The 21296-nt window shown below is 43.6% G+C and overlaps 3 protein-coding genes across 3 annotated transcripts in view; all 3 read right to left on the bottom strand.

Annotated features, from left to right (window-relative positions):
- Positions 1-11808: 11808 nt before the first annotated feature.
- On the bottom strand, positions 11809-13081 carry LOC140504082 (actin-5-like). Its single transcript, XM_072608624.1, has one exon. It carries the CDS (start codon positions 13008-13010, stop codon positions 11877-11879), a length of 1134 nt encoding a protein of 377 aa, XP_072464725.1. The 5' UTR covers positions 13011-13081; the 3' UTR covers positions 11809-11876.
- Positions 13082-18822: 5741 nt separating this feature from the next.
- On the bottom strand, positions 18823-20329 carry LOC140504080 (actin-related protein T2-like). The gene has a single exon (XM_072608622.1). It carries the CDS (start codon positions 20061-20063, stop codon positions 18930-18932), a length of 1134 nt encoding a protein of 377 aa, XP_072464723.1. The 5' UTR covers positions 20064-20329; the 3' UTR covers positions 18823-18929.
- Positions 19760-21296, bottom strand: part of LOC140504081 (actin-like) — a 3139-nt gene continuing 1602 nt past the window's right edge. Inside the window, exon 2 of the transcript XR_011966957.1 lies at positions 19760-19847. The gene's annotated coding sequence lies outside the window, so the exon portion shown is untranslated. The remainder of the gene's footprint in view (positions 19848-21296) is intronic.

The following is a 21296-nucleotide window of genomic DNA, read 5'->3' as shown; positions in this document are numbered from 1 at the left end:
AGATAGATGAATACGTTAAATGGATAGATGATAGACATACAGAAACAGATGATGAATGGATAAAAAGATAGATGGACAGATAGGTAGGTGGACAGATAGGTAGATGATAGACATACAGAAACAGATAGATGATGGATGTATAAAAAGATAGATGGAAGGACAGATGGATAGATGGATGGATAGGTGGATGGCTAATAGAAGATACAGCATGTCAGCTCAGATATTCTGCCCCCAAATCCAAGGTTCTTCTATTGAATTCTCTGCTCCCACCAGGATACTAGGAATGGGGAATTTTCGGGTATCAACTGGCCCTGCTGGCAGGATAGCTATAGAAGCAAAGAGTCAGAGATTTCAGAGCTTGAGTTAATGTAGCCCAACCTCCTCATTTTACAGATGAGAGAACTGAGGCCCAGAAAAGGCAAGTCATTTTCCCCAAGGTCACATAGGTAGTAGGTAGCAGACTTAAGATTCCCATCCAGGCCCTCCCCTGCCAATTCCACTGGGTTACCCTGAGACCTCTGCCCCTAAATGAGCAGAACTGGCCCAGCACAAGTTTCACTTGCGAGTCTTTGTTTTTGCTTTCTTTGGCCCCATTTTTCTCTGTCTCTGTTTCTGCGTAACTCTGTCACATAAACACACACATACACACACACACACACACACACACACACACACACACACACACACACTGAGCTAGAAGCTTGAATAGAAAATGTTCTGAATTCATCTTGATGATTGTGGGTGGAGTGGGAGTGGGGGCTGGGAGACCCCAATGCTGTCAGCTCAGCTTCTATGGGTAGTCCCACCTCAGCCCAGGGCATGGCTTTGTGGGGCTAGGCCCAAGGGTGGTGACGCTGTTGGACCTGCTGCTGTCCTTCCACCAGAGCTGGGTCTGGAACCCCGAACACATATTTTCCTTTATGGAAGTTTTAATAATGGCTCCCCCGCTTAATGGAATATGAATATTTTACACATTAGAGTCAGGACGGCTCTTGTTTGCGCTGGCCAGGACCCAGTTAATCTTCACAGACCCTGAGGTTGCATAACTCTGAGGTGTCTGCTTACAGTCTAGGGGAAAGCAGGCTATTGAAACTGGGCAATCCTCCCTTTCCTGGGAGTGAAGTGAGGCCTCTTCTCTTCTAAACAATCCATACCACCTTTTGGAAGGCGGCCCGGCCTCATCAGGTAGGCACCCGCCCCCCCCCCCCCCCCCCAAGCTGTGCTCATGAGTGGCAGCCTCTCACTCAGTGCCCTTCGGTGTGTGGGCCTTGGGTGGGGTCGCTGAGTCAGAGAAGAGCCCTGGGGGAGCCCACTGGGGATTCAGGGCCTGGCCAACTCTGACCACAGTTGGACAGGCCAGACTGCAGGCTGAATTGCAGAGGCACAGGACGCTCCCTCTTCTCCACCCCATTCCTCTACATTTCATCCCTCTTTCTGGGCAACCATGGTGTCAGCTGTCTTCCCTGGGGGTCAGTTTGAGCCTCAGGGTCAGAAGGTCACTAGAGAGGAGGGTCATCATGGTGGAGAGAAAGGAAAGGCAACAGCATATAGAGTCTTAAGACCTGGATAGAATTCCAGGGACAGGCTGGCATCGCATAAAGACCAGGGCTTGGAGCCAGGAAGACCACTCTTAGAAGTGTGCCTCAGTTTACTCATCTGTAAAATAGCAATAATGCCTGGGATACCTAACTCACCATGCTTTGTAAACCTAGCAAGTGCTGATAACGTTCATGACAATAAAAATCACTAACATTTATCTAGTGCTCATTATGTGCTGGGCACGATTACTGTCTCACTCAGTCCTCGCAACCACACTGGAATGTGGGTACTCATTATCCCACAGTACTTTGCACAGTATTTGACACACAATAGGTCCTCAGCAAATGATTATTCCCTGCCTGCCTAGTAATAACAAAGATAATGATGATGACGACGACCATCATTTAGATACAATTTATATTACAATATATATACAATTTATATACAATATATATTACAATTTGCTAGGTCCTGTGCTAAGTGCTTTACAACGATTATCTCATTTGATCCTCATAACAGTCCTGGGAGGTAAGGGCTATTATTATTCCCATTTTATAGATGAGGAAACTGAGGCTAAAAGACAAATCAGTGACAGAGGTCATATTAGAACTCAGGTCTTCCTGACTCTAGGTCTAGTGCTCTATCCACTATACCAGTTAGCCTCTTGAATTAGATAGTGGCTGTTTTTATTACCTATTATTTTCATGACCTTGGGCAGGTCTTTTTTTCCAATAACAAGGTCGTGCTAGAGTCATAGATTTAGAGTTGTAAGGTTGGCAAGCCCAATCTTATCCCCAGTAGGTAAAGGAAGAAACTGAGGCACAGATGACTCTGAAGAGTTTGCCTTTACTGAGTCTTCAAAGATTTTTCTTGCAGGGTGGGAGGCTGTCCTTCACTCATCACCTGCCTGGTCCAGAAATCAGTGGGTGATCAGTGTATCCTTCAGAGTCAGAGGCCTCCTCCCATCCTCTGTCTCTCTGGCCTTCCCTTGTAGATGTCACTTGTCCACTGGGAGCCATAGCAAGCTGAGGGATGGCTAGAGGACTCATCTCTTCTAGAAACTCTACTTCTTCCCTGGGGTTGAGAAGCCAGGGCTGGAGTGAGGGGGAAGGAAACAGGATATTTGAATAATGGAAGAAAATTATTATGTACTTGTGCATGTATGATTTGGGCCCAGCCCTTTTTATTGTGTACGTGATAACAGGGGACACCGCCGGCTTCCATTTCTCCGGAGCTGGGAGCCAAAATCGGGGAGCGACAATACGGGCATTGTTCCCCTTAATCAGGAGGCATTGTCCCTGTCTGACATTGCCACATACACAAGGTTGATAAAACATTTAGATTAATAGAAAAAGGGGGCCTTCCAATGATGACTTGTTTGACATTTAAAAGAATGGAGAAAGCTAGTTGGGATTGGAAAGCAAATGAGAGGGAGGGGACATGCCAGGGGTGGGTTGTGATGTTTGCATATACTGCCTAGTGCCAGCCTGGAACAACTGGCTCCTGGCCCCTGCCATGGAGGAGGTACCTGGGTATCTCAGTGCGCAGCAGCTTGGGGCTAGCAGGTTAGGGTTATTACTTTTTAATTTAAAATTTTAATCCCTGTAGCCCCAATTCAGTAGGAGTAGGACTGGAGGAGACTTCTATCCAATCAAAACTCCACATAGAGGAAACTGAGTCATAGAGAGAATTGATTTGCGCAGGGTCAGTCACACAGCTAGTAATTGGTAACACTGACATCCCAAGTTTTCTGAGTCCCGAACCATGGTTGCTTCTCTGACAGCCTCAGTGTTTCCTCCCTCTGAACTTGTTTTGTCTTCCACTGGTGGGGCTGGGTTATCTCTTAGCACCTGGAAACAGTCATCCTGCTTCTATTTAGGCATCTTGGTAGTATGGAAAGGCTGCTGGATTTGCACTCCACATCCCAGCTTGGCCACTTATTCTTGGTGTGTCCTTGGACCAGTCAATTCCCTTTCTGTTCCTCAGTTTCCCTCTCTATATAAAGAGTGGATGGGGTAGACCAGATAGCCTCTGAGGTCCCTTCTCCTGGTCACCAAAAACCTACATGGGGGTGGGGGCAGGGAGAGAATTAAAACTAACTTCCTGTTTCCATCCTCAGTGAAAGAGTCTCTGCTTATAGTGTCCTCTGCTGGCCAGCAGCAATCTTACTGTACATCTGAGGGCCTTGGGGACCTGGGCAGAAGCTCACGAGATGTCAGAGCTGAACGGTTTTCTGAAGTCAATCTCTGCATTTTACAAATGAGGAAGCCAATTCCCAGAAGGTTTCACTTGCATACCCAAGGTCATAGAAAATAATATAGACAAGATAATATTAATAATATTATATAGCTCATTAAAATTGGCAAAGTATCTAATAGCCATTTTTTTGTCTGAGCCTCACAACACCTCTGCAAAGCAGGCTTCTACAGGTATTATCCCAATTTTGCAAATGAGGAAACTGAATCAGAGAGTGGTTAAGTGACTTGCCCAGGGTTACTCAGTAAGTTTCTGAGGTCAAATTTGAACTCAGGTCTACCTGACTCCAGGCTAGGGGTTCTGTGCACTAAGGCACTCCTAGCTCCCTAGCTCTCTCCTCTTCTGAACCATGGGGTACCATCATCCTCCCATGGACCTCTAGGATCATCCTTGATCCCCCATTATTCAGTCAGTATTTAAGTATGTGTTGCCCTCCTCGTTAAAATATAAATTCCTCAAGGGCAGAGACTGTTTTGGTGTCTTTGGAAAGGCATATAGTAGGTGCTTAATAAATGCTTGTTGACTGATTTATTGATGGTAGGTTTGGAACTCTGCCATGGGTGTGTAGGAGCCAGCTCCTACAGGCTTTTGAAAGGTGATTGTTAAATGTTCATTGTGAACATTTATAGCTTCAAAATCACTAAACTATGTATCAGGATATATATTCCTTCCTTCTTTCCTTCCTTCCTTTCTTCCTTCCTTCCTTCCTTCCTTCCTTCCTTCCTTCCTTCCTTCCTTCCTTCCTTTTCTTTCTTTTATTCTTTCTTTTCCTTCCTTCATCTACCTATTCATACATTAAATTCATTTTAAAGTAATTAATTAATTTAGTATCCTGTCTAGACTTTAGAAAGTGATGGAGGAAATATTAAAACACATTACACTTAAAAGTATGTCCTACTTTTCCAAAGACTAGTAAACACACATCTCTCCTATGAATTGAATATGAAGCTGGATTCTTTCCATGTTTTAAGTAGTCTATAGTCTCCTTTCTAACATCAGCTATTGATGAAGTTAACCCCTTTTGTTTCCATCCCCCCATTTCTGGATTCAAGAGAATATGGAAGAACTTCATTCATTCAATGTCATTAATTCAAAATTCATGAAGAGTGTTACATGTGATTCCTTTTTATTCCTCACTCTTAATAAAAGTGACAAAAAGGAGCTTTTTAAGCCCAATCCTGAGGAAAACAAAATGTCAGAAAACATTTATGTAAGAGGCTCCACCTGCCTCTCTGAGGAGACATTAAAATGGTCATTAGTGGTCCAGATAGGTCTCTTTCCACACTTATTGCTCCTTTTAATCCTCTACTCACTCAGATACTTTCACTGAGGTTCACTGTGGTTCCTTGTCATTGGACAGCCCTCTCTCACTCAAAACAAAGTCAAGTGCAAGTAGTGTCATCATTTCTCTGATGGCATGGTCTTCTTCGACAATGAAGGATGAACACAGTTCAAGTAGGGACTGGTTACTGTGGTGGAGTCAGGAGCCCCTGGAGAAGACTCTGGTTTTGGACATGGAACCGAAACAGATGATGCCGAGTGCCCCGTTCAACATTTATTGTTAATTAGCTCAATGTCAGGAAGAACATTCTGCCTCCCTGTGGCTCTCCCTCTCCATCCCCCAATATGCCTCTCTCTCTCTCTCTCTCTCTCTCTCTCTCTCTCTCTCTCTCTCTCTCTTTTTCTCTCTCTCTCTTTCCCTGTCTACGTCTCTTTTTCTCTCTCCCTCTCTCTCTATCTATCTTTTTCTCCCTCTTTGTCTCTCCCTTTCCCTCTTCCCTTTATGTCTGTCCCTCTTTCTCTCTCTCCTTTTCTCTTTCTTTCTCTCCAACTATCTCTTTTCCTCTTCCTATCCCCTCCCCTTTTCTTCTATTTCTTTCTCTATGTCTCTTCTTTCTCTCCCCCCTCTTTATTTCTCTTTCCCTTTTATTTTCTCTCTCTCTGCCTCTGTCTCTCAATCTTCTCCCTCATTCTCCTTTTAGATTTTCTCTGCATTGGATTATAGGGGCAGAGTCTAAACATTTAAGCAATGTAAATCCCCTCTCATATGGAAGTCAGTGAGCTGTAAAATATTTAAACTGTCTGCAGTTGTACTTTACTTGTTTACCAATTTCCAGTGCTCTGCTAAAAGGTACCATGCAGGAAGAGAAATGGGATTTCAGGCCCCAGAATCAGGTTTCATAACATTTCCTCTGGTGGGCTTAGGACCCACACTCACTTCCCCAGGGAGCCCTGATTCTTCAAGAACTCCATGCTTAGGGCTAGAAAGACCTCTCCTTGCACATGGGGGGTAAACGAAGTCACTTCTGACTTAGCAGATGCTCTCACTGGAGCTGTAGGAGCATCTTCTCACTGTACCTTCTTTCCCCTTGTCTGAAAAAGCTTTGGGTGCCCCTCCCCCTAGGTTGGCCAGGACCATATATAAGTGGCTAGGTCACTGGGCCCAGTGTCCAGTGTCTCAGGCCACAGCCACCAAATCCAAAGCAGACCCAACAGTTATTATAAACTCCACTTTTACCAAATAAAGAAATTGAGACATATGGAGAGTGTGACTTGTCCAAAGTCACATGATTATTTAGTATGAGAGTCAGAATTTAGGTAATAGAAACGTTGGATCTTAGGTATATAGGGGGAAGAGACTTTAATTAAGTCCAACTGGCTTATTTTACAGCTAAGGAGACAAAATCCTAGAGAGAGAAGTGACTTCTCCAAGGTTACCAGTTCTGGGAGTGGGGGCACACTTAAAGAACTACATGAAGAAGATGAAGACTTATAGCATATGAATATCTAGGTGGTAAACAAAACCCTGAGATGGAAGGACCTCAGAGGCCAACTGATTCAGTCATCCCATTCTATAGAGAAGTAAACTGAGTCACAAAGTGTGACTTAAAGTCAGGTCTTCTGACTTCCAAGACCATTACTTGTCTTGATGGTCTTCTCTGCTCCCAGGATTCCAGGTTGTGAATCTTGAAGTTGAAGAACTGGGAAGAGCCATAGGGATCTTTTAATCCAACCCTCTCATTTTATAGATGAATAAACTGTGAGCTTCTCCTCAAAGAGGGGAAACGATTAACTGAAAGTCACAAAATGCTCTAGTGGAAAAACCAGGAATAGAACCAGTCTCCTGATTTCCAGGGTCAAGATCAAATCCGGTATGATCTAACAAACATTTATTAAGCACCTACCCCATATTGTAGATCATTTTGCTGGGCAGGCCCTGGTGATACAAAGAGAAAAGGAAAACCAGTCTTGGCCTCTAGTACAGGTTAGATACAAAATACAAACAGGTATCCATCTGCAGGATAATTTAAGGAGTAGGGAGAGGTCCCTGATAACTAGGAATTTTAGGAAAGTCTTCCTATAAGAAGTGGCACATGAGTTTATCTTTAGATGAAGCTATGGGTTTGAAGAGGTAGAGATGAGGCGAGGATGCATTGTAAGTGTAGGGCACAGCCTGACCGAAGACACAGAGGTGGAGGATTATAGAATCCTAGTTACAATGTAGCAAGTAGGCAATACAGAATGTGAGAGGGGAAATAATGTACGATAAACCTGGAAAGACAGCCTGGAGAGAGTCTGTGAAGGGTTTTAAATACCACCTGGAGAAATTTGTATTGTATCTTGGAGGCAATAGAGAGTCACTGAAAGTTTGAGAGAGTTGATACAGTCAAACATGCTTTAGAAAGATTTGTTTGGCTTTTTTGTGGATTGAGTTAGAGAGGCGTGAAGCTGGTAGCAAGCAGTGTTCATTTAGGAGATTACAGTGATAGTCCAGGTGAGAAGTAAATGAAGACTTTAACTGGGATGGCGGTCATAACAGGAAGGGGACAGATGGGGGCCATGTGGTAGAGTAGAATGGACAAGACTTGGTAACTGATTAGTTTTGGGGTTGATTGAGTGAGAACGAAAAGGATTAATGTATCAGTGGATCCTTTGGCCCAAGAATTGCACTCTCCTTTTGTTGCTGAATATCTGGATTCTTCTGGGCAAGACTTCCAAGCATAGGTGTCAGGATGAACTAATCTGGGCTTTACTGGAAGGATCTTTCTCCAATAGAAGACATCCAGTCAGCTGTGGATTCCTTTCAGGATTTGGTACTAGACTAGGGAATTTTATGAAGCAGACAAAGTTTGGAGACCTCCTTGGAGTGGATGGATCTTCTTGCCCTTCCCGACCCACAACTCTCTACTTCCCCCTTTTGGGAGTAGAGAGATTGAATTCTGGGATCCCTTTCCAAAGGACAGAATGTGCTGCTCCTCTACACTACCACTCCCCTCCCCCAACTCTTAGCTACTCAGTCAATTCTAGATGAATTTGCTTCCCTTTTAGAGGACTGTCTCTGTGCCCCACTCCCTGATGGGGATGGCTTGTGGGAACAGAACAGCCTTTCCTGGGGGTGGTGGAGAGGGAAGAGACCAGGGATTGCCAATGGCTTATACTGGGCAACGTGCTCCAGGCAGCAGGAACAAGATTGGCTGCAGGTGGGGGAAGGGGGGATAGCAAGGAAGCTGCCTCCAACTGGGCAAGGCTAATAGGAAGTCTTGGAGGCTGGCCAGGGCATTTGTCTTTTCTGTCTACATCTTCAACCCCTGTGCCCAAAGGGAGGAGCATGCCTGCATCCCCCCTTCTTTGTCTGTCTCGATACCCCTTATTCTTAGGTATAAAATGCCTGAGTGCTACCCCCTACCCCCTCCCTAGCCTATCAACTGTTCTCTGTCTCTGTCACTCCTATCCCCAGAGAATCTGCCTCCTCCCTCCTCTTGCCTCTCCTCCTCCTCTCTCTGTTTCTGTCTCTTTTTCTTCAGCTTTAAAAAATTTCGCTCTGTGTTTCACACACCCCCCCCCCCAATTTTTCTTTCTTTCTCTTTCCTTAGTTGCAGAATCTATGGCTCCTCCCTCCATGGCTCTCTCTCTCCCTCCTTTTTTTAAAATCTGCTTTTTTCTCTGGGTCTGTCTGTCTGTCTTGCCCCTTTCTCCTCTTTCCCTAAAATGTCTTTGTCTCCCTTTGTCTCTGTCTCCCTCTGACTTTCTATATTTTCAAGGTCTCCCTGCCTCTTCCTCTCTGTCTGTCTCTTTCTTTTCCTTTTTTCCTTCAGCTGTAAAACAGCAGTGAGACTTGTGTTTTTGTCTGAGAATCAGGGAAACAATACCGAAAAGCCAAATATTATTCTCTTCTCCCCTCCACCCTTTCCCAGCTGCAGGTTCCCACCCAGATCATCACTGCTTCTCCAAGTCAAATGAATAGTTTAATTGTGATCAGTTCTAGAATGTGGCTGTTTTCCTGTCCTCTCTCCCCCATACCTTGGACGTTGCTCAGAACCATTATACCCATTTTAAAGTAGAGTAGGACAAGACACAACTTTCGAAACAATAACACCATTCATGCTTTTCCTTTGAAGTGCTCAGAATGTCTTTGACAGACATTTCTTCCCCATGATTTAGATAGAACAAAAATTATTCCAATGTACAGATTGGGCAACTGATGAACTCTTAGAAGGGAGACCACTTGCCCAAAGTCACATAGCAAGGGAGGGGGGAGGCAAGTCATAAAACATTTCTCATTTTTTTCCAAGACAGAACTCATCATCTTCACCCACGAAACTCATCCTTCCTCCAAACTTCCTAATTTTGCTGGAGAGCACTGTTGTCCTCCCAGGCATCCAGTTTTGTAACCATGAGGTCATCCTGGTCTTTTGACTGTTCCCTTTCCCAACTCCTCCCCCTACTCCCACCCCACATATACAGTTATTTGCCAAGTCTTGTTGATTCTACCTTTAAAATGTCTCTCCCATCCACTTCCTTTCTTTCCACTGAAAAGGCTGCCATTTTAATTCAAGTCTTTATTACCTCTCACCTGGATAGTTTCTACAGTTTCCCAACTGGATTTCTGGCTTCCAGACCCTCCCCTTATGCAAGCTAACTTCTCCATAACTGCCAAGATAAGATTACTGGAGCACACATGTAGCCATGTCACTCTGCTGCTCAATAACTTTCAATGGTTCCCTATTACCTCTAAGATAAAATACAGGCTTCTCAGGTTGGTATTTAAGGCTCTTCATAAGCTGGTTTTCAGGCTACTCACACCCATACACAGAATTTGAACCAAATTGACCTGCTTGCTGCTCTCTGAGCATTGTACTTCATCTATGAGCCTGTGATCTCCTACTTCTAGGACTTTATATTGTCTTTCTGTCCTTTAGGCTTTCAGTTTACTTTTACTTTCCCCTCCCCTCTACCTCTTAGAATCTCTAGCTGCCTTAAAGTCTTAGTTCATATGCCATCTCCTATAGGGGAGGTGCGGAAAAAACTATTCTTCATCTTGATAATGTAGTAGACAGTTCCCTTGGAGTTCGGAAGATCTGGGTTTGAATTCTGCTTCAAACACTTGCTAGCTGTGTTTCCCATGCAAATCACGTAATATCACTGATCATCAATTTCCTCATTTTCAAAGTAGAGATAATATTTGTACCTACTTCATAGGGTGGGTGTGTAGATCAAGTGAGCCATTGACGTTTATGATGAACCATGACTTTTGGGTGACCCTGTATGTAAAGTGTTTTCCAAACCTTAAAAGGGATCCAATGTTAGCTATTATTATTAATAGTACTATCTTGGTATTTCCAGTGTCTAGTATCATGCCAAGTACATGGGAAGTCCTCAGTAAAGACTTATTGGATTGAATTGCATCTTGGATTTAAGTGCAGGTCTCTTGGTATCCTTCTCCAGGCCATTCATTTGTTCATTCCTCCATTCTTTTAACAAATATTTATTGTTGCATTTTCTTAAATGGATACACAGACTTTGCTGCAACTATAATAATATAATAATAGGTAATGTTTATAAAGTTTATAATGTTTATAAAGTGCTTACCATGTGCCAAGCATTGTTCTATGCACTTTTTACAGTCATCTCATTTGATTCTCACAATCACCCTGGGAGGGAGGAGCTATTGTTATCTCCATTATACAGATGAGGAAACTGAGGCAAGCAGCACTGAAGTGACTTGGTCAGGGTCACCCAGCTAGGAAGTTATCTGAGGCTGGATTTGAATTCAGGTCTTCCTGATTCCAGGCTTGGTGCTCTAACTGCCTCATGATGAAGCAATAGAACTGAATCTCTGATTTCCCTGGTATAAGTAAGGAAAGTCCTTCTACCAATATAAATTGGTACCTTCTTAGCAATTGACAATGTTTGTGAGTTTCCTGGAGTGTACACCCAGGGTCACATAGCCAATATGGGACAAAGACAGGACTTGAACCCAGATCTTTATGAGGATAGCACTTTAAATAGTACACCCTACTGCTACTCAGACATATTAAAACAAGATGGAATTGGAGAAAAAAGACAGAATAATTGTTCTACCACTTTCTGTCATTCATTCATTCATGCCATTCGTGATTTATCCATCATCTATATACACACATACATATATGTATATATTTGCATATATGTATATGTGTGTACATATACACATACACATGTATACATATATACACACACATAGAGAGAGAGATAAACACAGAGAGACAGACAGAGAATGAGAGAGAACAAGATAGAGAATGAGAGAGAGAGAAAGAAAGAGAATGAGGAAGAGAGAATGAGAGAGAGAGAGAGAAAGAGAGAGAGAGAGAGAGCTTCCTGCTTGAAAGGTGCTACATGGTAAGTATGCTATGCTATGGGGGTCACAGAATGCCTGGGACCCGATCTCAAGTAATTTGGTGCATTTTGGGTGACTGGGAGCAGGGAAGCCAGCGCTCAGAAGACTTCTTCATCCCAGATGAGAGTGGGTACTACCTATCTCTTGTAAGTATGCTGTCATAGGATAGAGCCCAAATAAGCCCCTTCCCTCAAGTGAGGAGGCTCTCAACAGCCAATAGGAAAATGACCCTGACCACTGGACTCAGGGACACCTCCTTGTCTCTGAGTTAAAACCTCAGGATCTGTTCACAGGATCATGACAACAAGCTCATATCTAAAAGACGCATTTTCAAGATCAACCACACTTGGCAGATATTTGGTTGGAGATGTGTGTATTCTCTTACACTCTGAATGTTGTCTGAGGGCCGGGGATGTTGGTCTCATCAGAAGCATTTCTTCTCAATGACAGTGGGGCCAACCTCGTGGTAGGCTGCACTGGAGACCCACATCTGCTCAAAGGTTGATAGGCTCGTGATGACAGAAGCCCCGATCCACACAGACAAGAGGCGGTCACTAGGGGCTGTGATGTTGACGCTGAGGGATCCTTTCAGGAAGGACTCTAGCTCCCTCCAGAGTCTCCTCTTCAGCCCTGGGCACAGGGTAGAACCCCCAGACAGGATCAAATTCTTCAGAAGGTCCTTCTGGAATTGCTGGCTGCTTTTCATTAGACTTTTGAGGACTAATTTGTGAATCCCAGGAGCTGAGGAACCTGCCTTTGAGGGTTGAAAGAGAGACTCGGGTACTTGAAACAGCTCATCCCCAATTTGCATAGAATGACCATCAGGAAGGATATAATTATACATGGAGCAGTCTATGACTCCCTCTTTCTTCCTTTCATGCGGGTCCGGTATGACATAGCACAACCTCTCTTTGATGTCACTTACAACGTCCTTGTTGCCCGTGTTCACCAGGTGAATACCCCTCTCCAAGAGTAGCCTGGCCAGGTAGTTGGTGACATCCTTCCCTGCAAAATCAGACCTGGATATGCCTTGGAATAGGCAGTGGTCCTCATAGATGGGGATGACTCCAGTTACTCCATCCCCACAATCCAGAACAATACCTGTATTTTTCCCCGTGGCATACAGTGCCATAAGACCTTGGAGGGCCACATAGAGGGCTGGCACTTGGAAAGTCTCAAAGAAAATCTCCGCCATCTTGACTCGATTCTCTGGAGGATTCAGAGGCGCTTCAGTTAGGAGCACTGGCCTTTGCTCAGGGGGCTCTCGGAGACCGTGTGTGTACAGATGCTTCCAGATTTTTTCCATATCATCCCAGGAGGTGACAATGCCATGTTGCATTGGATATCTCAACGTGAGGATGCTTCTCTTATCCTGGGCTTCTTGTCCAACATAACATGCCTTCTGCTCTGTTTCTTTTGTGGGAATGAGACCTTGGGGATAGCCTAGGACTGTAGCCTGGATGAATCGGGGAGACTGCTCCCCTGATATGCCTACTTTACACAGCCCTGATCCATTGTCGAGGATGGCTGATGGAATCTTAGCTATTTCAGAGACCATAATCCCCACTGCATGGGAAGCTGGAGAGCCATGAATGTGTGATGAAGAAGTGGAATGGAATGCCTAGTTCTTGGCATTCTAGAATCTCATCTTCACAAAAGCACACATTCCAGGAGCCACTTGTTTTGGAGGGTGGAGCATATCCTTGGTCATACAAGCAGAAGAACTATTCTTTCTTTGGGCTCCCTAAAGATACTGGGCTGGTGGTTTCCACTTAGAGGGGGTACTTCCATTCCCTACAATTCTGCCTCTGAACACTTCTCCTAAACTTTCATTTTTAGGACCATGTTGTATCCCCAAGAGTCACAGTGGGGTAAGTGGATAGAGTACTGGATTTGGAGTCAAGAAAATTTAGATTCACATCCTATCTCTGATTGTAGAATCTCAAATCTGGATTCAGGAAGACCTAAGCTCTAATTCAGCCTCATATGCTTACTAGTTATGTGACCCCTAAGCAAGTCATTTAACCTGTTTGTCTCAGTTTCCTCCTCTGTAAAATGGAAAAACTGTAGTAGCATCTGCCTTCCAGGGTTACTATGAGGATCAAACAAGATAATAATTGTAAAATGTTTAGTGCAGTGCCTGGAACATAGTAAGCAGTATATAAATATTATTATTGTTAATAGTTGTGTGATAATGGACAAACTGTTGAATCTCTCTGTGCCTCAGGCAACTTCTTAGGACCTATTTACCCAATCACAGAGCCAGTCTGTTCCATTCTGTGGTGATTCATGGGGTCCTAGCCTTAGGGGTGGAAGGGACCCTAGGGCTCATCCATTCTAACCCCATTATTTCCCAGATAAGGAGAATGAGGTGCAGAGTAGGTAAATAGACCTTCTGAAAGTTACACAGATGGCAATAGGGCAGGGCTGGGATTCAAACTTAGCTCTTTTGACTTCATTTACATAGCTCTTTTCATTTTAACTCTATATTCCAATGAAATGGAATGGAAAGCAAAGATAATGCATTTGTGTTTACTGGGCAGCTAGAGCACCAGGCCTAGAGTTAGGAAAACCTCAGTTCAAATCTGGCCTTAGAACACTTCCAATCTGTGTGACCCTGTTTGCCTCAGTTTATTCAGCTATAAAATGAGCTAGAGAAGGAAATGGCAATCCTACTCCTGTATATTTGTCAAGAGAACCCCAAAATAGGGTCATGTAGAGTCTGACAGGACCAAATGGCTAAACAACAACAAATTGCTTATTATATGTGAAGTAATAAGGACATAAATAGAAAAGTCCCTTCCTATGCTGAAGCTTACATTCCAGTGAGAGGAAATAGCATATGTAGAAGGATTTAGTTGAAGTCAGATGATGAAGCCAAGAAGTCTTTAGAGTATAGCAACAGGATAGATGGCAAGGCTTGGTGGACATTAGGGAGCAATGGTAGGGTCTATGGCAAAGCCTAGTGGTTCACTATTGTACTAGGAAGATTGTACTTGGTACCTCCCTACTCATTCAAAACCATTGACCAATGACTGTTGGGAAAGGGGCAGTAGTTTTAAGATTTAGAACAGATGTAGGTCTCTGGGTTACCTTCGTTGGGGGTAAAGATTGAGGTTATCAGTATTCAGCCATAAGGGAGCACCCATTTTCTGGTGAGGACTGGGCAATGGAAGCTGATCTGAGAAGAGGAAGGTCCCCGGCTGCTGGGATCTTAACATCATCATGTACTTCAAAGGACATTGAACTGAGAAAAGCTGGTTATTTTTATTTTTCTTCCATCAAAATGCTCATGTGTCTTCCCATCAAGAAGAATTTTATTCTGTGCATGTCAGAGTTTGAGTGTCTTTGGAGTGGGAGAAGAAGAGTTGGGAATCAGGCTGGATTCCTTATTAAAAAAATCAATATTTTTCTAAAATGTTTTCTAAAATTTTCTATAAATAGATAAAAGAAAGATAGTCCAAATGGTCTCTCTGGTACCTTTGGAAAGTTAGATGCCCCTGTGATCATAGATCTGGCCTTAAGGTTATTAAAGTTATTATCGGTGACTCGATTGTTTCCTCATTAAATCTGAAAATGGCACAAAGCTGAGGGGTTTGGCTAATGCACTGGGAGAGTCAGACCCCAAACATATCTTGACTGGCTACGATGTTGAATTGGATCTCATAAAATGAAATTTAATGATACATTTAAGCAGTATTGTTAAATTTAACAATAAAGGTGAACTTTTATGCCTTAAAAAATCAACTTCACAAGTAAATTGAAGGCAATAGGGCTTGTATTTAGCAAGCATTTACTATGTACTAGGCACTGTGCTAAATTCTGGGGAAATAAAGGCAAAAAGCTCTCAATCAAGTAGCTCACAATTTAATGGGAGAGACAGCAAGGAAGCAACTATGTGCCAGTAATATATAGGTGGGACAAAGTAGGGATAATCTCAGAGGAAAGGCATTAAGATGAAGGGGCACTGGGGAAAGTTAGCTAATTATTCATCAGAAAAGATCTTCATGGTTTCTTCCATTTGTTTTAATTCTTCTCTGCAACATGACTAATGTGAAAATGTGTTTAAAAAGAATGTATGTGTAGAACCCATGTAAGATTCCATGCCATCTTGGGAAGGGGGAGAAAATTTAAAAATTATGGAAGTGATTGTTGAAAACTGAAAACAAATAAATTAATTATGTAAAAAAAGATCTTAGGGTTTTAGTGGACCCACAAGCTCAATACGGGAAAATAGCACCCTATGATAACTGTGTAAAGGAATGCAATCTTAATCCACTACATTGGATAGTGTAGAGTCCAGAATCCCCAGGGAGGTGACAGTGCCTCTGTACCTTCCCCTGGTCTTGTCATAACTGGAATTTTAGAGAGTTCATTTATGGGGTGATATATTTTATGAAGAACATTATTAATTCGGAGAGTAACTGAGTGGGACAAACAGAATAGTTAGTCTTGGGTTCATACTGGGTGAGAAGTGGTTGAAGACTGATTGAAGATTTAGGGAGGGGGCATGATAGCCATCTTCAACTGTCAAAAGAGTGTCTTATGGAAGATGGATTGCCTTTTTTCTATTTGACCTCAGAGGGCAATGGAAGTCGCTAACAGGACTCTTTTCCTGTTCTCCAGTCAAGTTTTGGTCTTGTCTGATGCTTCGTGACTCCATTCTGGAATTTTCTTCTCAAAGATACTGGAATGGTTTGCCATTTCTTTCTCCAGATCATTTTACAGATGAGGAAACAGGCCAATAGAGTGAAGTGACCTGCCCAGGGTTACATAGTTAGTAAGTGTCTGAGGCTGGATTTGAATTCATGAACATGATTCCAAGTCCAGTGCTCTATCTACTAACATAAAGCTGCCCTCAAAAGAAAACTTTAGGCTTGAGGTAAAGAAAACCTTATTGAATAATTACACCAAAAATAAAAAGTTAATAGGTTACCTTGCAAGTTATTGAATTGCTCTTGGATGGAGTTTTTAAGCAGTGTAGATGACCCTTTGTTAGGCATATCATAAAGAGAATTCTTTCTTGACTAGATGGCCTAAGAGACTGCCTCCTGCCTCTGAAAATCTTTGTTTTAGAGCTGGAGGATGGATATGCTAGAAAATGGTTGGCAACTGACTCTTGGGGGTGTTGGGGGTGGGGTGGATGCTTGTACTCACAGTGCAGTTCTAAGCTTTATGTTCTTTATTAACATTTTTCTATATTACCTTTTAAAGTCTAGATGGTCAACAAAGCAATGAATCAAGCCCTGATTTTGTAGTGTTTGCTGGTTTTGAGATGCAAATTTTCACACTGAAGATTTCACAATGGACTCCCTGGCTGGTTGGAGCTCCTTCAGCAGATGCCTTTGTGGAAGGGATCTTAGGGAGCAACCAATCCAGTTTCTTCATTTTACCCATGAGAAAACCAAAGCCCTAGGAGCTACAGTGAGTTGTCCAAGGTCACACATACAGAGTACATAGGAGAGCAGGGATTCAAAATCAGATTCTCTTGACTCCAGCATTTATAAAGCGCTTAGCATTGGGCTTGGCATATAGTAGGCACTTTTTTTTTTTTGCATAGTATTTGCTCCCCTGTTGGCTTGTTCTCATTCCCAGAAGTGATCATGGCCCTTCTTTCCCTTCTTTTAAGGAGTTTTGCACCTCCCCCACCCTGGCCCAGCCCCTTCTCAGATTTCCACCTTTCTGTAATCCTCCAAGGCTGAAGTGCAGACTGAAGGGACACTCACATGGAGATCTCAAAGCCATTCCAAATGTTGCCTTCCTAGCTAACACTCCCCCTCCCTTTCCCCTGCTCCCAGCTTCCTTCAGCCTCCAGCTACATGACTGTGGTCAGAGGTAAGCTGCCCAGGGGGGGACTGGCTCTTGGTCATGCTGAGAGTCATTCAGAAATCCTTTTTGAGCTTCTCTGGATGGTTTTTCACATTGGAATGTTTCAAGAGAGCAGCATGGGCACAGGAAGGCCTGAAAGCAGAGAAACTCAAAGCAAACATTGCTGGAGAAATATTAGCAGCAAGTGCCTCTTGAATAAAATTAAAATACACACATAGCATGCTCTCTCCTCTCCTCTCCTCCCTTTCCCTTCCTTTCTCTTCCTTTCCCTTCCTTTCCCTTCCCTTCCCTTCCCTTCCCTTCCCTTCCCTTCCCTTCCCTTCCCTTCCCTTCCCTTCCCTTTCCTTCTCATCTCCTCTCTTTCCCCTCCTTTTCCCTCCCCTCTCCTCCTCTTCCTTCTTCTTCTCTCTCTTCCTCCCCATCTCTTCTTTCCTCCACTCTATCTCCCTTTCTTCCTCTCTCTCCCTCTTTTCTCTCCCCTCCTCTCTTCCTTTCTTTCCTCTGCTCTTCTTCCTTCCTTCCTTCCTTTCTGTTTCTTTCTCTTTCCTCTTTCACTCCCCCTCCTCTCTCTTTTTCTTCTCTCTGTCTCTCTGTCTGTCTCTCTCACACACACACACTCTCTCTCTCTCTCACACACACACACACACAAAACTCTGCCTATCAAGTGAAGTCTGTCATTTAAGTCCCTGATGTTCCACCCCACCTCTACCTTCTCATTCTCCTCCTTCACAGACCTGTTCCATTCCAACCACTCTTTCCACTGCTGAACCCTTTCAGTACTCTCTAGCCTTTCACATATACTCTTCAGTCTTGTATGAGTGACTGACTCTTCCCTTTTGTATCTTAAGCATCACTTATTAAATTGTAGAATGCTTCAAAGAAAAAAAAACTTTTCCTTCTTTCTCTCCTCCACCCACCTGTGCTTGAGAAAGTTTTCCTCCTCCTGGAAAGTTCATGAAGTCATCAAGCAAATCATGGGATCAGAGAAGCCCAAAGGGATTTAAAAGTCTCTGAGTCTATTTCCCTTTATTTTTGCAAATGAAGTCTGATGCCCAGAATGGAGAAATTGACTTGTCCAAGATCACACAAATGTCCTAAGTAGGATCTGAATTCAAGTCCTCTACCTCCTAGAGCCAAGATGGCATCTTTCAGCAGAGACTAAAAACCCATTTCAATCTTTCCTCTGACTATATGACCCTGGAAAAACTATATTGCCTTTCCAATTCCTAGGTAACTTCTTGGGACTTACCCATTAATTTATAAGTAGTAGTTTGAAGATATCACCAAACCTAATCTTTTAATTACCCTTGCCCAAGCTCACACAATTCAGTGGCAGAATCAGGATTTGAACCCAAGTCTCTTCCCCCCATGGAGATTTCCTTGAGAGTAGGGGCTATTTTTGCTTCACTTTGTATCATGGTTCCTGACATGCAGTAGGTACCTAAGAAATGCTTATTCTTTGGTTGACTGTCTCTAGATTGGGTGTACTATAAATGAGCTGAAACTGTTAAGTAGAGAAGGATCCTCCCAACACTTTTCAATTATTTTTTTACATTTTATTTTATACCTTGTCACATAAGCCTTTGCATGCTTCATCTAAGAAATGTAAGAACTGTGTGTCTATGATAAGTTGGTTCATCAAAGACTTTTAGAAGCATCTTCTTTGGACCACAGATGTCCCAAATTCTCTGTAATCCATGGCAGTGACCCACATCTGCTTGAAACTGCTCAGTGATGTCACAATGGAGGCTCCAATCCATGTGGAGAACCATCGATCAGGAGGAGCTGTTATCTTGATGGGGATGCCCTTTGGGGCTTGCTTCTCTGTTTCTTTCATCAGCCGATCATCCAGTCCCGGGAACAAGGAAGAACCACCCGAGAGAAGAATATCCCCAAAGAGAGACTTCTGTATGTCAGCATCACATTTCAGGACACTGTTAGAAACCATTTTGGAAAGCCCTGGGAGATGTATGCCAAGCTGTTCTGGGACAAAGAGAACCTCAGGTCCCTGGAACAACTGGTCTCCAAAGCGGATGACATTCCCATCAGGAAGTTTGTAATCTCTCATGACTTCCTCAGGTCTCCTACTTAGTTCCTTCTCCGGATCTAAGGCCACATAGCATAGTTTTTCCTTGATGTCATCCACCAGTCCTTTGTCTAGTGCACAAGGGAAGGATCGCCCACTATTTACCAGCAGTTGCAGGAGATACTCGGTAATATCCTTCCCTGCCACGTAAAGTTTGGAAACTGCATGAGGCAAGGAATATCCCTCAAACACAGGGACTGTGCAGGTGACACTGTTGCCGCTGTCCACCACTAGTCCTGTGACACAGGCTGAAGCGTAGAGGGCCAAGACTGCTTGGTCAGACAGGTAGAAAGCTGGTACTTTGAAGCTCTCAAACATCATCTCTGCTGTTTTCTCCCGGTTGTTCCTGGGGTTCAGAGATGGCTCTGTCATGAGCACTGGTCTCTCAGAGGGCTTAATCCCAAGTTCCCAGTCAAAGAGGTGTCTCCAGAGTTTTTCTATGTCTTCCCAAGATGTGATGATGCCACGCTCAATAGGATACTGCAAAAATAAGGAGTCTGATTTGTATAAAGCCTCCTCCCCAACATAATACAGCTTCTGATTCTGCTCTGGGCCACCCATTTTGAACCTGGGGTATCCGATGACTGTACTGATGACATGCCGAGGTCCTATCTCTCCTGACACACCAGCCTTGCACAGTCCTGACCCATTGTCAAAGATCACAGCCGGAGTCTCTAATATGTGTGGGTTAAACATGCTTAGCTCATTCTCTGCTCACTCTATCCTTGTGTGCCACTCACCAAAATCAAAATGATTTCTGCTTCCCTCCCTCCCCTGCTTTATGACTATTGAGAAGCTCTTGGAATGTTGGAGGACCCAAGGTTCTGGGGTCCTCGCCGTGTTAGCATAGAGACAAGCTGACCAGTGCAGAGAGCTCTGGAGGGGCACTCATCTTTGAGAGGTTGATCCAGTTTCCTTTAGTCAGTTTGGGGGCTGGACCTTTTCAAGGCTGATTCTCCCCCTATGTAATAATCAAGGCTAGGCAACCACTTTTCTGGGAGACTTTTCTCTCCTCACTCCTACCCCAGTCTATTGTCAGAGAGGAGTCAGATTCAGACCAGTGATGCTCAACAGACCAGCTCTTCTGATTTGGTGTCAAAGTATCTCAGAGAACGCCACTGAGCTGAGGAAAGGTGGACAGGTCCTCCAAACAACCCAATCCACAAGTCAGCCAGGAAGTTTGTGTAAAAGCCCCTGTCCTCAAGGACCTATCATGATATGCATAGACATGAAACGATAAATCATAATAAAAGGCAAGTATACTAGAAAAATCACATCCTTTTGTGTGTTGGAAGGAACCTCAGAGTCCATTTTAGTCTGACCGATATTCTAAAGGAATTCTTACTCTAAGATAACTCATTCAGTGGTCTCCAATCTTTGCTTGGAGACTTCTGACCCTCTAGGACTCCTGTACCTATCTTTTTGCCTAAGGATGCTGGGAAACAAAAGAAAATATGGTCTGAGGATATGGGTTCAAGTCTTGACTCTGACACTTCCTGATGCCTATACTATTGTTGGCATTGTAGAAACATTTTTCAGTTGTATCCAACCTTTTGTGACCCCCATTTGAAGTTTTCTTGGCAAAGATACTGGCCATTTCCTTCTCCAGTTCATTTGACAGATGAGGAAACTGAGACAAACAGGGTTAATTGACTAGCCCAGGGTCACCTGACTAGGAAGTGTCTGAGACAAGATTTGAACTCAGGAAGATGAGCCCTCCTGAATCCAGACCCAGGGCTCTGGGCATTATGGCGCCACTGAGCTACTTCCCCTCAAAATAATCCTGTGAGTTCCATAGTGTGAACATGGCAATTCCCATTTGACAGACAAGTAAACTGAACCTCAGACAGGTTATATTTAACTTGTCAGTAGTGTCACACAATTCAGAAGGTTCAAAAGTCAGGATTTGAACTCACGTCTCCTGCCCCC

The sequence above is a fragment of the Notamacropus eugenii genome, chromosome 5 (genome assembly GCF_028372415.1).
Source record: "Notamacropus eugenii isolate mMacEug1 chromosome 5, mMacEug1.pri_v2, whole genome shotgun sequence".
Taxonomy (NCBI): domain Eukaryota; kingdom Metazoa; phylum Chordata; class Mammalia; order Diprotodontia; family Macropodidae; genus Notamacropus; species Notamacropus eugenii.
The sequence above is the reverse complement of the archived record's forward strand: the minus strand, read 5'-3'. Positions and strand labels throughout refer to the sequence as shown.